The following is a 14,156-nucleotide window of genomic DNA, read 5'->3' as shown; positions in this document are numbered from 1 at the left end:
TAGAGCAGTCTACTCAGCCATCTGACTGTACCAAATTAAGCTTTTGTGGCAGCCGCTTCCAAACTTTTATTTCTATTGAGAGTGTCTTGACTTTCTGCATCCTCTGTTGGCATGGTAACATCAGCAGTCCAGACGGGACAGTGGGTGTATCATAATGGCAAAACAGCCCATGTTGTTTATGTTGCTTGCATTCATTTTGAATCACTTTTAAGATAAAATGTATTGAAATGAGGACAACAAAATGTTTGAGCCATTTTTTAGGTAAATTAGAGACATAATTTTTAGTGTTTTTCTTCTGAAAATGTAGCTAAGAGGTGATTTAGGAAGGGACTTTTAAATGAAAGGGATAATTAAGAGGTGATTTGCATACTCCATTCATGTTTTAATGTTCAAGTGTGTTGGATGTTTTGGAAGAAGCAGCCATAACTGATCAAAAAGGAACAAGGCAGTGTAGCACAAGCTTAGGGTTCATGAATGAATGTAAGAATGTCATCTTGGCTTTGTGGGATACTCCTGGGAAGAGAAACTGTCATCATGTAAATAAAATATGCAAAAATGATTGCTTTTCATACTACACAGTACGGATTGCAGTACGATAGAGCGCCAGTAGAGGGGGCCATTGAGCTATACTTTGCTTCTTGCTCCGAGGGGATAAACAAGTCATGAAAAACTGTCCTGAGTGTGGTCCAAAAATTACTAAAATGTTATAAGAGAAATCCTCCTGGTTTGCCAGTCCAATGAGCATGTGGCACTGACAGTTGAACCATTCAGGTGCAGTGTGCTCCCTGTCATGGAGGCCCACGTGGGATCAGGGACTTCCAGGAGTCCTTGAGAAACTTCAAGGGGACAGTTAGTGTGATAATTTAGATCGTTAATGAGAGGTTTCATTTTCCAATATAATATTTGCGGTTTATGGTCAGAAATGTTTCTTGCTGGTTATTATCTATTGTAGCTTATGATTATTTAAGAACACATAAAACAGGACAAAAGCACCAGTATTCAATCCAGCCTCAATACAGATTGTTTAGAGTTTATTTAAAATTGTATTATTTTATTTTATTTTACTTATTAACTGTTTCCATAAGTTGCAAGCAAACTTTTACATTCAACATTTAAGACAACACAGATGAGAAGGCTGTAAACTTTTAAAAGAAAAAACAAAGGTACAGAGAAAAGCTGGCAGCTGTTTGAAATGGTTGAGATTTCAGTCTTTTTGATTAGGTTTGTTGAAGTTGTGGATAACTATTATTTAATGGCAAAAAAAATCTCAAGTCAGTCATAAAGGGGGTTTAAAACTTTGAGATAACTGAGGTGTCAATTGTGCAGAAGGTTCTTATTTTCATAGCACGTAGACAAGATGAAGAGGTTGTGGAACTGTGCACTAGAGGGCATTGTAGGGTTTTGAAATTACTTCAAGTAGGGTGGTGAAACAGGATTAAACAGATCTCCATGTTGCCTGTGTTGACAACAAGTCAGCACCGATCTTTTTAAACCCCCGGATTCGTTAAAGGTGCAAACACACCTGTTGTGTGTCTGTGTGAATAATAATAGCTTCTCCTGCCCACTGGTTGTGTTTTTAAGAAAAACAGTTCACCCTGTTTCACAATATTGACTTTTCCATGTAGCATGCATGTGGCCCACACCCTTCAGTTTAGACTTTATGACTAATTCATGATCTGCGGCAGTGTCACTGCACATTTCCATGAATAGATTTCATCAGTGTCTTCAAGGCCATGGTTTAGAGACAAAAATTCTCAAAAATATCAAAAAAACTGTTTTGATTTTTCAGTACACTGTTCTATTTTTACAAGTTTACATTGCAAGAAATTATTAGGAAATTAGGGATGCCTAAAATAAAACATTACTGTTTTCTTTCCCAAAGCTTTTCTGAAGCACTCTCCGCCCTACCAGGAGTTAAATTCTGGAGCTGAATTACTGAGTTCTTTACTAATTTGTTCATTTTTTGATCAACCTAACACAATAACTGCAGAATGAAAAATCACTTAAGCTTACATAAAATAAACAACACAAAATAAAATAAAATAATCACGAAAAACAAGACCCCAGCGTCTTCGATGATAGCTATAGCCCCGAAACTGCATTTTGTTATTTTAATGATAATGACACAGTAGCCGTACAATAAATCCACTTAGGGAGCTGTGGAAACAGGCAGATCATGTAAAACTACAACTCCCACATGCCCCACAGAGAGGACAGGATGGCCGCACAAAGGGCCACAGCCAGAGGGAGCTGGACGGACGTGGCTCCATTGCACAGATCTTTTGTACAACACTGGAAAGTGCTGGTGTAACCAGCACCCAGGATGCTCCCAGTCAGCGTCTTCTCGCACAGGTCGGAGTCCAGGCAGCCGCGGCTGTGCAGGGTCAGCGATCCCGTAGCATTGAACTCTGCGAGGATTGGAAATGGAAAATGTAAAAACTAAGGTGTGCAAAATTCTGGCATTTTTCCCGCCGTCAGCAAAATAGTTTCAGCTGAACAGCATCAGCTGTCCTTTCTGGAGCAGTATCTGTAGGTACTCTTTTAATTACAGCTGTTTTTTGATTGCTGTTTTGCTAATACAGTTTACTGCTATCCAAGCTAGCTGTACTAGCTGACTGAGGCTGTTGTGTTGCTACATAATGTAACTTTCGAGGCAACTGCTTATTAATGTCGTGCTCACTGTTACATGTTTTTACTGTTTTTACTTTTACTCTTGAGCTTCTTGTTAGATTTCAGCCTTTTTATGGTTTTCACAGTACATACAGAGTGGTGTAGAGGTTTTCTTACGTGCTTCTCCACGGAAGCAGCTCTCAGTTGCATTATTACACGTGACGTCGTTTCCAAACAGACAAGTCCCAAATACACCGATGTAGCACTGACGACAGGTCAGACATTGTGCTGTCAAAGGAAAGAAAGAGGAAACATGTGATAGTCAGATTCTGATTGGCTGTTTCCCCCTGTTTCCTGCCTTTGTGCTAAGCTAAGCTAGCCGTCTCCTGGCTTTAGCTTCATATTCAACAGACAGATGCAAGCATATTACCCAAAATTTCGAACTAATCTTTACGACTGATCAACTGTTGCTGCATGCTAGTGCTTGGTTTAATTTCTTTCAGACCTGAGCTTCGTTGATCTTTGTTATAATTGGACACATAAATATACCTTGAAGACCTAGCTCGGTGTTTCAATAGTATGTTTTTGCAGCATTTTACATATAATCACGCTCTTCGTCCTCAGGAAACTAAAACGGGCTGGACTCTCCTCTTGGCTGCTCGTCAACTTTTACAGGGCCACAATTGAAAGCATCCTCTGCCTTAGTGTGACAGTGTGGTATGGCAGCTGCACGGCACAGGAGAGGAAACAACTGGCACGGGTGGTTAAAACTGCACAGGGCATCGTGGGCTGCCCCCTTCCTGACCTAGACTCTATATATGAAGGCCGGGTCAGGAAGAGGGCAAGACCCCAGCCGTCCGGGCCACCGACCTGTACCGCTTCCATCAGGAAAACCTTCACCTCCACCTTCACCTGCATCTTCTGTGTACTTGACATTTAAGTACACACATGCTTAACTTAATGGTCAGCCATTTGCATTCAGTATATACATTTTAGTATATTTCAGCTGCTGTTGGTATATTTTATTGCTTATTGTTTTAGTATATTCTTATTGTCAGTATATTTTCATTTCTGGTATATTTTTATTACATTTAAATTCAGGAAGAAAGATGCTCTCCAAAAGCTCTATTTTGCCTTCATAAATATGAAATATATCATAGTCTCATAATCTGTATAAAATTCAGTTTAGTTTTTAGTTCATTTGAACAGGAAATCCCTGTTAGATCTGTTGCAATTAGTGCTGGCGCAGACACTTGACACTAGACTGAATGTCATTAAGCTGCAGCACAGTAAAATCACCTGAGACTTAATCATGAACACCAATTAATATAACCACTGATCTTCGTCTTTGTTAGTCCCGAACATTTTGTTTGTCCCAAGTAATGAGCCTGTGGTACTGGTTGCAAAAAAGTTGTTTTGACCACATTACTCCTCCAATGGCAGCGTTAGATTGTGCTTAACAAAGACATGAACCTCATACTTAGTTGCTACAGATATCAGAGGGAAAAGAAAAGCTAAATTACAGAGTTTTGACATAAAAGACATTTTTAGTCCACAACAATGAGAATTAAAGTTAATAAAGGCATAGTTTTCATCTCAAATCCCCCATTTGCTCTTGTGTATTGATTCTCCCATTTTCACCTCAGGAATCAGACATCAATCTCAACGTACCTGCTGCGATAAAAGCACTCAGGACAATCGCTGCTTTGCAGAAGTTATTCATCCTTCTTGAGGTTAACGGACACCTTTTGTTGTAGAAATGAGCTTAAAGGACTAAATACCTGTCTCAGTCAAGTGAGTTTCTGAGGAATGACAAGATTTCAGGTGCGACTCAATGGAAGAGCGACGTGGAAGAATGAGGTTCATCAGGTTTTGTGTTCCAGCGGCGTGACGAGTTAGTCTCCGGTCACTGCTGGAAAACTCCACTCTGGTAAAACACCCTCAGTCTAAAGAAAACAGTCATTAAGTCTGAGCTTGAACAACTTTTATTATTTGTTCACTTAAAATATCCTCATGATTGTAAAGAGTTTCATGCAGTATAAAGTTTCCTTTGCGGTAGATGACGATGCAAAGCTATTCAACGTTCATGAGACTGACAATATGTTATTACACTGAGCTTTTCAACTGTGTAAATATTCTCTTAAAACCCCAAAGGCATAGAAGCTACAAGAAGTATCATACTATAGAAATGTGCTCAAAGTTCATCAGGCAAAGGCATCACCCAGTCAGGAATATGATCTTTATTGTTTGTTTTAAACGCCTCAGGTGCTCCAAATGGCCATTACGGCGACACCCAAGGCAGCACTTAGTGGGAGGTGGAGGGATGTGGCTCCATTACAGTGATCAGTGCTGCAACAGGTCCTGTTGACAGTGTACCCGGCAGTCAGGAGGGCTCCTGAATCGGTCTGGTTGCAGAGGGGCGAGGCCAGGCATCCTCGGGTCTCCAGGCTCATCACTCTACTGATGTTGAAGGCTGAGGGGAACATGAAGATCAGCAGCCTTTGTCACATTTTTACACAGAAAATAAAAAGTGTACATTATCACTCTGTGTCCCACCCAGTGTGCCATTTATGGAAGAAATATTCACATCCTGTACTAAGTAAAACGTGCATCTGAAAGTCCTGCATTCAAAAATCTAATAAACTAAAACTACATCAAACATATCAGCAAATAAAAATATCAAAAGTACTCAGAATGGCCTCTCTCAGAGTTTACCTCATTAAATATATCACACTCTTTGATTATTATTAGCAGTGCTTGCAGAAGTATTCAGATACTTCACTTCAATAAAAGTATCAATACAACAATGTGAAGATTCTGTGTTCCTACATTTAAAATCCTTAACTTCAGTAAAAGTACAAAATGTTCTGAAAGTATAAAAAAGTACGGGTTCAGAAAAATGGCCCTTGACTCGGATATCATTAAATATTACATAACAGGTTGTTATTACAGGTTCATTAGTGTGTAAATAGCTTTTTGCTGTCGTATCTGCTCCAGATGGGGCTACTACTACTTTACATACAGTTAGGTAGTAAGTCGTCACAAGATAAATCTTAGAGGTTGTGATATGATTCATGGGAGAGGAAATAAGAAAAAAAAACTTTATTAATAACAAGTTTGCCTCTTTGGGTCAACAGTTATTCAAATGAAGCGTTTCGATGGGAAATGTGTCATAGGTGAAACTGCTAACAATTCATAGACATCTGAAATTTGACGAAAGAATGTGACAAAAGCCAAAATGCTGGCAACCACTGATTTCACCCTTAATACTGTGTTGTATTTTATCTCTTTTATCTATCTCAAAACTTTACACTTTACACTGTGTGTGTGTGTGTGTGTGTGTGTGTGTGTGTGTGTGTGTGTGTGTGTGTATTGTGTCTAGTTGGCCTGAAATGGATCTCTGTATCTCTGTGTGTGGCACCAGAGGATTCGGGCTATCCTGCTTGCTTTTGGCATATCATGGCGAGTTGTGGACTTTCACAACACGGGCAGGTCAGAACAGCAGCAACAATAGCTGTAAGCTCAGTGTGTTAAATGACTCACAGACATCAATCAAAAGTACAAAGTAGTAAATTCCTAGAGTCCAGTATTTCTAGCCACGAGCCATTGCTTTGCATGTTTTAACCCATACTAATCAAAAAGTATGTGATGTGCTGAGAGTTAGATGAGAAGATTGATACCACTCTCGTGCTCATACGGTAAATATTAGCCAGGAGACGGCTAGCTTAGTTCAGCATTAAGACCACAGGCAGGGGAAAACAGCTATCCTGTCTGTATGCTAAGAAAACACACCAACAAACTCTCTCAAGTTCACTTATACACACTTGTTTGTTCGTTCTGTACTAAAACAGGAATGTTAATGACACACAGCTGGGTTTTACAAGCAGATTTTGTGCTGTATACTGTAACTGCCTTTTGGCTAACAACAGCTACGCAGTAGGCTAACTTCCTGTAGCCTCCCGTAATGCCACAAATGGTTGTTTTTACATTTCTTAATGTTTATGTTTATGTTCTGATTAAACAAATGAGATGCAGTATTTTAGAAAGTGAGCGTACTGGTCAGCACATTTTAGACAGAGCCAGGCTAGCTGTTTCCCCCTCGTTCCAATCTTTATGCTAAGTTAAGCACACCGGCAGCTGGCTAGCTTCACATTTAGCATACAGATATGGGAGTGGTATCACATCTAACTCTGGTTAAAGCAAACAAGTTTTATTTGAAATATAACTATTATATTCCTATGAAGAAGTGACATAAAATGTTTGACCTGTAAACATAGATAGGTTAGCTTTTGTTGGCCCATAAAAATATATCGAATTTACAGTCCTACCAACTATTTTCCTAAGAATTGTCCATCTACATGATTACCACTACACTAAAGGAGAAACTTGTGTGAGACAGTTTGTACTAATATGAATGCTACTGTTATCTCCAAAATATGTCTTACATGTGTGGTAATGCAGTTAAAAGCACTGACTGTTTTGAAAAGACTTCCTAGTTGGCACATGAAAGTGCTGGTTGAGGTGTTTTGTAATCCGAAACCAGTTTCATGACGTTACATGGAAAAAAAAGTCATCTGACTGTGACTCAGCGTCTTGATTCAAAACGGTTTTAAGTAGCTGTCAGGACCTTCCACCTGCACATAAACCCACCAGCCCAGAGTTAAATGGCCTAAATCAGATTCAAGTTGATTTTTTGACCAAAGGCTGCATAAAACATGCAAATTAAAGCTTTTACTTTGGAAAATTGTGGTTGTAGCTATGTAGAGTATGTGTTATGCGCAGCAAATGGCCTAAAACATGCAAAAACATTGTGGTTCTGTTTACTTCCTGCGTCTGTCTACATAGAACAGATAATTAGAACTGGACTGCTCTGGGATGAAGGTGTGTTAAGGTGTGTTGACGTTTGGCCACACCTCAATATGTTCTAGTACAGGTTTTTCATCTTCAGCACTGTTACATTGTTTGTGGTTAGAAAACTGTTCCAAGCCCAGCAGGGTTTAGTAGCATTGTTATTACAGACACAAACACTACACCTACACTTCACACTACACTACACCATAATTTTCCTGTAGGCTTGTAAAGGACTAAAGAGAACTGCAGATGATCATTGAAATGTTACTCACTCAGTTTACCCCAGTAGCAGTTCGGCTGAGCGCCAGTGCAGGTCTTAGTGGAGCTGAACAGACATTTACCTGCGATCCCCACTCTGCAGGTGTTACAGGTCAGCGACTCACCTGTGATTCAGAGGGAAGGAGAGATTTAGGGGAGCACAGGAGAAGAGAGAACATGCTGTCAAAAGAGATCAAATGAAAGGGAAGGGACAATTTTCTTTATACAAGGTTATACAAAGGAGATAATCAGAGTGTTAAACATAAACATACTTTCACTAATTCAAAGTTTTATGATCGTGATATTGCATGGATATTTTCTATTCATGTGAAAATCACAGGAAATCTAATCATAGACAGATTTTAATAAAGTTTGTTCAAAGTAAAAGTGTATCTGTTTTTTTCAACAATCAGAACTCCTGCACAGAGCAGCTTCTCTATACTGACTGACCTTTGACACTTTAAAATGTTTTTTCCATCTGTGTGCACCTTAGTAGATGAAGTTGCACCAAAAACATCCACACATCACACTTTGCAAGGATTTTTATTTTTAAAAATATCATCTATAGTTTTTAAGACTTACAAAAAGCAAACATACACTCACCCTCCCAAAACAAGCTCCTCTGGCTTTGTGTTTAAGCCTCAGGGCCATAGCCAGGATTTCAGAAATACTGAGGTCATGAGTCAGCAGAAAAGTCACCAACAGTGTTGGGAGTACAAAGAAATGCTTTTGGTGGTATCTAGAAAGCATTTTTGTTTCAAATTAAACAACACAGTTACAATCACTGAATTTTAAATGTGCTTGTGTACTTTGTGTCTTCAGTGAAAAAAGAGGACAACTGCAGAGGACAGCAGACAAACGCAGCCTATTGACCAAATCACCTGAACTTAAGATGGCAAGGTGGGCTTGTTTTTCACCATAGTGATTGTAATGTTTCCAAAATAAACTGGATTTATCCCATATAATCATTTATTTATAGCAGAGCGTGGACAACATGTTTGTGTGGGTCTTCTTCTAAATCCTACTGTCTAACCAAAGCAACGCAAGTGTAGTTTGCGGATATGAACGCTAGTTGTTGTTGCCCTCTGGTGGTTGAGAGTATGACAGTATCACTCCAACATTAATGAGAATTAGAGATCAAATTTGACAGCCGTCCCACACTCTTATCATAATAAGAGAATTGAATTGAAGCATACATTTAAAAGTAACGCAAAAGTGACAAATTACTTGCACTAATTAGCGAAGCAATTCAATAACTTTTGAGAGAAGTAACTAGTAACTAACTAATTACTAATCTTCATTAACACAACACTGGTCACAACCTACTTCTATACAAACTGGGCTTATAATTGGAAGGTTCTACGGATCTAAATACAACCCTGTTTCCAAAAAAGTTGGGACACTGTGCAAAATATGAATAGAAACATATGATTTGCAAAACACTGAACCCCATTTTTAACTGAACACAGCACAAATTGTTAATTGTTGAAACTGAGACATTTCATTAAAAAAAGAAAAAGAAAAAAGATATCCTCATTTGGAATTTGATGCGAGCAACACCTTTCAAAAAAGTTGGGCTCTGTTGTGTAAATATGCGGTTTGAGATCATCTTGCTGAAACAAGCGAGGCCTTCCCTGAAACAGACAGTCATCTTTTAAACTGTGCGCTGATAACAAGCCCCTCTCCTCTATAGCCCGGAGGATGCGGCGTCCATGATTTCCAAAAGGAATTAAAAATTTTGACTCGTCAGACCACAGGACAGTTGTCCACCTCTCCTCAATCCATCTTAAATGAGCTCAGGACCAGAGAAGGCGGTTCTGGATCTGGTTTTTATAAGGTTTCCTCTTCGCAGTGCCGTCTGAGGGCCTGAAGATCACGGCTATCCATTAATGGTTTTCAGCCTTGTCCCTTGCATACAGAGATTTCTTCAGATTCTCTGAATCTTTTAATGACATTATGCACTGTAGGAATTCTTTGCAGTTTTACATTGAGAAACATTATTCTTGAATTGTTGCACTCTTTGCCAGCACAGTCCGTCACAAAGTGGTGAACCCCTCCCCATCTTTTCTTCAGAAAGACTCACTCTGGGACGCTCTTTTTATATCCAATCATACCCAATACCCAAACTTTCCAAGTCTTTTGTTGCCACTGTCCCAACTTTTTTTGGAACGTGTTGCTGGCATCAAATTCTAAATGAGGATATATTTTTCAAAAAACAATTAAACTTCTTGGTTTCAACATCTGAACATTTGATTTGATTGTTTTTGTGCTATCTCTAATTAAATGTGGGGTTTCAATGTTTTGCAAATCATCACATTCTGTTCTGTTTTCAGTCTCCCAACTTTTTCGGAGGCGGGAGTGTAGATGAAAAATGTAGAACTGAATGGTTCATTTGTTCTCATTAGGAAATGTATTTAGTAACCAAACTGCATCATTAAGATCTGAACATATAACATTTTTAAAAGTCTCTTTTAGTAGAAGCATTTGGAGATAATGTTCCTTTCTTTCAACACTAAATGTACAAAAGTGCCTCCTGCCTGATGCTCTTACCTGTAACAAACATTGCCATCAATGCCACAGAAACCCAGATGAACTTCATCACCTTGCTCTTACACAGATCTGTGTTTTATCCAGAAATTATCAGCGTAAATAAGAAGATCCCAACCGAGGCAGTCAAAGAGAAAGTTCAATGATCCAACAGCACAGGTGAGCGAAGCGGGTTTCCAGTGACCTTCATCAGCTCTGGGGATCTGATTTTATGTCAGAGGTGTGCCGTCAGGGCCTTAGATCTGAATATAGAAAACAACGCAGAATAATGTTGACATTGATTTTCATTGGTCAGGCTCTGATGTATTCTACAAAATGGTTAGGGCCTTTAAAAAAAACAAACAGAGGTTTGTATGAAGAGTTAAGCCAATGAAAAAGCCAAACAAAGCCAAAAAGAGATGATTGATGACAGTGTCTGTCCCGTGTTTGTATGCACATGTGTCTGAACCTTTGTGTGCTCCTAATAATCATTTTCCATCTTTACATTGCAATAAAGACCAAAGCTTCAGTCAACAAAAGAGTAATTTCTCAACAAATATTAGGATTATGTGTCGAAGACACTCCTTTTATTTTTATGATACATAAAGACAGGGATATGATCATAGAACTGTATTCTTCACCTTAGAGTAGAAAAAAAATCTGAAATATTAGAGAATGACGTAATCTCAATTCAAAGGTCCACTTATAGAATAGAAAATAATAAGATAATATAGATAATAGATCATTTAAATGACACTTACGAATGGAATTTAAGCTTTGAATTTGATGAAAAAGTCTTCAAAACACGATAGATATAACACCTGCTACGAAGAAAAAAGAATAGTTCAACATTAAAATAGAAAAAATGAAAAAAACAAGAATTTACAATTTTGTTGTTTTCTGGTTTCTAGTCTTTAAGATAAGATAAACATTAGCTGTAGCATTACACAACACTCTGCAAGAATGTGAAGAAGCATACAATAATTACCAAATGTTGAACTAGTCCTTTAAGTTTACTGTTGGTTGTTAGTAGTAAAAGGAATAATTTTACACTTTTACACTTATTTCTTTTTTAGATGAGAAGATTGATACCACTCTTATGTCTGTACAGCCAGCGGCTGCTTAGCTTAGCTTAGCATAAAGTATGTATGTCGATCTTGTCCTGTGCCAGCACACTGAGTGCAATGTTTAAACCGGATCACCTACCATAGCCCAACTTAATCTTCAAGAAATTACGTTACCATACCCCATAATATGAATCATTTGGAGGGTTGTGTTCCAAATAAACATACGAAACACAAATGGAAAATATTGTTGCAATAATCAGTATTAGGATTTAGTTGCCCTTTAGCACTGAATGAACATACAGTGATTCACAACAAAATCTAGCCAATATGATCTCATGCATGTCTGGGAATGTTTTGAAATACATTATTACATCCGAAGTGTTAAAATGTTTGAGAATTACTTATAAAAGCATAGATATTCAGCCCTGATGTAGTATCTACCCCAACAAATTGCTCAAACCGTCAATGTAGACCTGCTGCAACCTCACACGGTGCTGTGAAGACTCCAAGCAGAGTCATATCAGGCGTGACATGGGCGCCCTGACACACTGCAAGGGTCATTTAAAGCATATTCAAGAAATTAAAGAACAAACAAGTGATGACATTTTGAAATGAAAATGTGCAGCAACCCATTTTCTTCCGTCTCCTTCTTCTTTAAAGGCCCAATTGGTTCCAAACTGCCACCAGAGCAGCGCCCAGAGCGGCAGTCAGAGGCAGCGGGACAGAGGCAGCTCCGTTACAAAGGTTGGTGCTGCAGCAGGTCATGGTGATGCTGTAGTTCACGGTCAGGATGGAGACCCCTGTCTCGTTTTTGCAGGCGGATTCTTCGATGCAGCCTCGCGCATGGATCGGCAACAGGTCGGCACTAAATTCTGGAGGTAGAAAAGACGAGACACCTTATCTTTGATTGTGATTTTTTTTTTTGACGTTATTGTAAAAAAAAAAAGAAAAGAAAAGAAGAAGCTGTAATTCAGTTATTCATGTAAAATCTAAGAGATGCTCAAAAACCACACGTGGTCACAGAAATGTTGGATGTTTATCCATTTAATCTTTTTTTTTTTTTTTTTTTAAACAGGAACAGCATTATGTCTTCCCTCTTGATTTGTAGCCCATGTGGAAAAACTGTTCCGTGAACTTTGGCAGGTTTTTGACAAAGTGTTGCTGTTCATTCCTTTATGAAACGCCGCCGGCCAATTCAGAAAATAAAGATTTCAAAGGATTTCTGTTCCCTGCTTTTATCAAGGTGTGGCGGATGAGTTTTTGCATGATTTTTGTAATCATGCAAAAATGATTAATGAGCCATTCAGCGGTTCAACTTACTGGCAACAGCGTTGTAGCATCTGTTCTGAGTTCTGGTGCAGTTTACAGGAGTGTCACCGAGGCAGGTGCCGAGAATGGATACATCACAGGTGTTACAGGTGAGGGACTCAACTGTGGCAGTGGAGACAATAAGCAAAAAGGAAATTTTAAAGAAGAATGTTTTTGGATCTCAGGGTATAAACCCTTTGTCATAAACTGAAGGACAAAGAGTGAAACCAATAGCCACAAATATCCGACTCCATGTAGTTCCACCTTTATCAAACAAGCACCTGCTGTAATCACAAAGTACACATAAAGAGTATGTTTCACAACCGCTAAAGTGAACTGGCTGCACATGAATAATCTAAAATGTCATTCAATCCAGGGTAGGACTTTAAAGCAATGTGAAATGGCACAGCTATTCTTGAGCTGCACACAGATGGTTTATATTTGCTCAAGTTTTGAGATGTCTGAAATGTCTGCCTCCACTTGGATACATTAGAGATTAATGGAATGGTGCTCAAAACATCGAAAAAATACCTTTAACAGCAGCTTGTCTTCCAGATAAACCATAAAAACTAGACTAGAAGTATATGCTAAATCATGTTTTTCCCTCCATGTACCTCAAATATAGGTGTGGCATTTCCTACAGCTTGCTTTGAGGTCATATATCCTGCACTGTTTTGTGTTTTGGGTAACAAAAAACATGTAATTTTGAATTTAGTTGATGAAATTACAGCACAGCCCTGCTCTGACAACACACATCTGCAAAAAGCGTGTGCATTGCAGGATAGGCTGTCTCTGCAGAGTTGATGATTTTAAAGCCTATTAATAATAAATGATGTGTGGAAAAGATTTGCGAGAAAAATAAAATCTGAATGTCTAAATACAGTCAAACAGTTCGAGTCAGACAACATTTTTGTGCGAACTCTTTGTCACTGGTTTACAAAGAGTCATATACAACCACAAGCTTGTTACTATTTCTGAATACAATTTCACAAGCTCCAAATCTTATTGATCCTTATTTGAGCTTATACACAGGGTGAACCCTCTGTGCCACAAAGTTAACAAAATAGAGTGAAAACCTCCTACCTGCAACAAATAGAGTCAATAACGCTGCACAGCTCCACAGAAACGTGCTCATCTTGATGTCCTTAGATGTACCGACAGGTGAAAATACCACCAAGGAGGGTTGGTTTGGCACTAATTTCTTCAGATCTTGCTTTTTCTGAAGCTGTGGGATTAAGTTTTCAGGAAGAATGACACATGGTCAACATCTTTATACACTGGGTACTTGTATCAGTAATACACATCAGCAGTAGTGATAAGAAAGTTTGTGGATGGTGAGTCATTCCTCTAACAAACTGAAAACTATTACAGCTCAGTAATCGGCACCACCTACAAGTTCAAAATGTTTTCGTTTAAACACATTTTTACTGAAAATTAGACTGTTACAGCATATCTTTCATACGATTAAATCCTCTTTATTTAGATTGCTTTGGTCAAGTTTGCATTTGTAGCCTGGTGACAGACACTGGACATACA

At 38.6% G+C, this 14,156-nt stretch overlaps 2 protein-coding genes across 2 annotated transcripts; both read right to left on the bottom strand.

The window, feature by feature from the left end:
- Positions 1-1,014: 1,014 nt before the first annotated feature.
- LOC121620156 (ly-6/neurotoxin-like protein 1) lies at positions 1,015-4,464 on the bottom strand. The gene is made up of 3 exons (XM_041956120.1): positions 4,282-4,464; positions 2,788-2,898; positions 1,015-2,408 (listed from the first exon to the last, which is right to left on the bottom strand). The coding sequence occupies exons 1-3, from the start codon at positions 4,331-4,333 to the stop codon at positions 2,185-2,187; spliced, it is 387 nt and encodes a 128-aa protein (XP_041812054.1). The 5' UTR covers positions 4,334-4,464; the 3' UTR covers positions 1,015-2,184.
- A 6,346-nt stretch (positions 4,465-10,810) lies between these two features.
- Positions 10,811-13,919, bottom strand: LOC121619914 (sperm acrosome membrane-associated protein 4-like). Its single transcript, XM_041955855.1, has 3 exons — positions 13,704-13,919; positions 12,633-12,743; positions 10,811-12,184 (listed from the first exon to the last, which is right to left on the bottom strand). The coding sequence occupies exons 1-3, from the start codon at positions 13,753-13,755 to the stop codon at positions 11,967-11,969; spliced, it is 381 nt and encodes a 126-aa protein (XP_041811789.1). The 5' UTR covers positions 13,756-13,919; the 3' UTR covers positions 10,811-11,966.
- Between the last annotated feature and the right edge of the window lie 237 nt (positions 13,920-14,156).

The sequence above is a fragment of the Chelmon rostratus genome, chromosome 16 (genome assembly GCF_017976325.1).
Source record: "Chelmon rostratus isolate fCheRos1 chromosome 16, fCheRos1.pri, whole genome shotgun sequence".
In the NCBI taxonomy this organism is placed as follows: domain Eukaryota; kingdom Metazoa; phylum Chordata; class Actinopteri; order Chaetodontiformes; family Chaetodontidae; genus Chelmon; species Chelmon rostratus.
This window is presented reverse-complemented; position numbering and strand designations above follow the sequence as displayed.

Bases quoted from the DNA above. Each gene is read 5' to 3' on its own strand.
- LOC121620156 (XM_041956120.1), bottom strand. From the start codon at position 4,333: ATGAATAACTTCTGCAAAGCAGCGATTGTCCTGAGTGCTTTTATCGCA. The intron at 2,899-4,281 runs GTACGTTGAGAT...TTCCTTTGACAG, and splicing joins GAGTGCTTTTATCGCAGCAG to CACAATGTCTGACCTGTCGT. The intron at 2,409-2,787 runs GTAAGAAAACCT...CAATCCTCGCAG, and splicing joins CTGCTTCCGTGGAGAAGCAC to AGTTCAATGCTACGGGATCG.
- LOC121619914 (XM_041955855.1), bottom strand. From the start codon at position 13,755: ATGAGCACGTTTCTGTGGAGCTGTGCAGCGTTATTGACTCTATTTGTT. The intron at 12,744-13,703 runs GTAGGAGGTTTT...CCACTGCCACAG, and splicing joins ATTGACTCTATTTGTTGCAG to TTGAGTCCCTCACCTGTAAC. The intron at 12,185-12,632 runs GTAAGTTGAACC...TTCTACCTCCAG, and splicing joins ATGCTACAACGCTGTTGCCA to AATTTAGTGCCGACCTGTTG.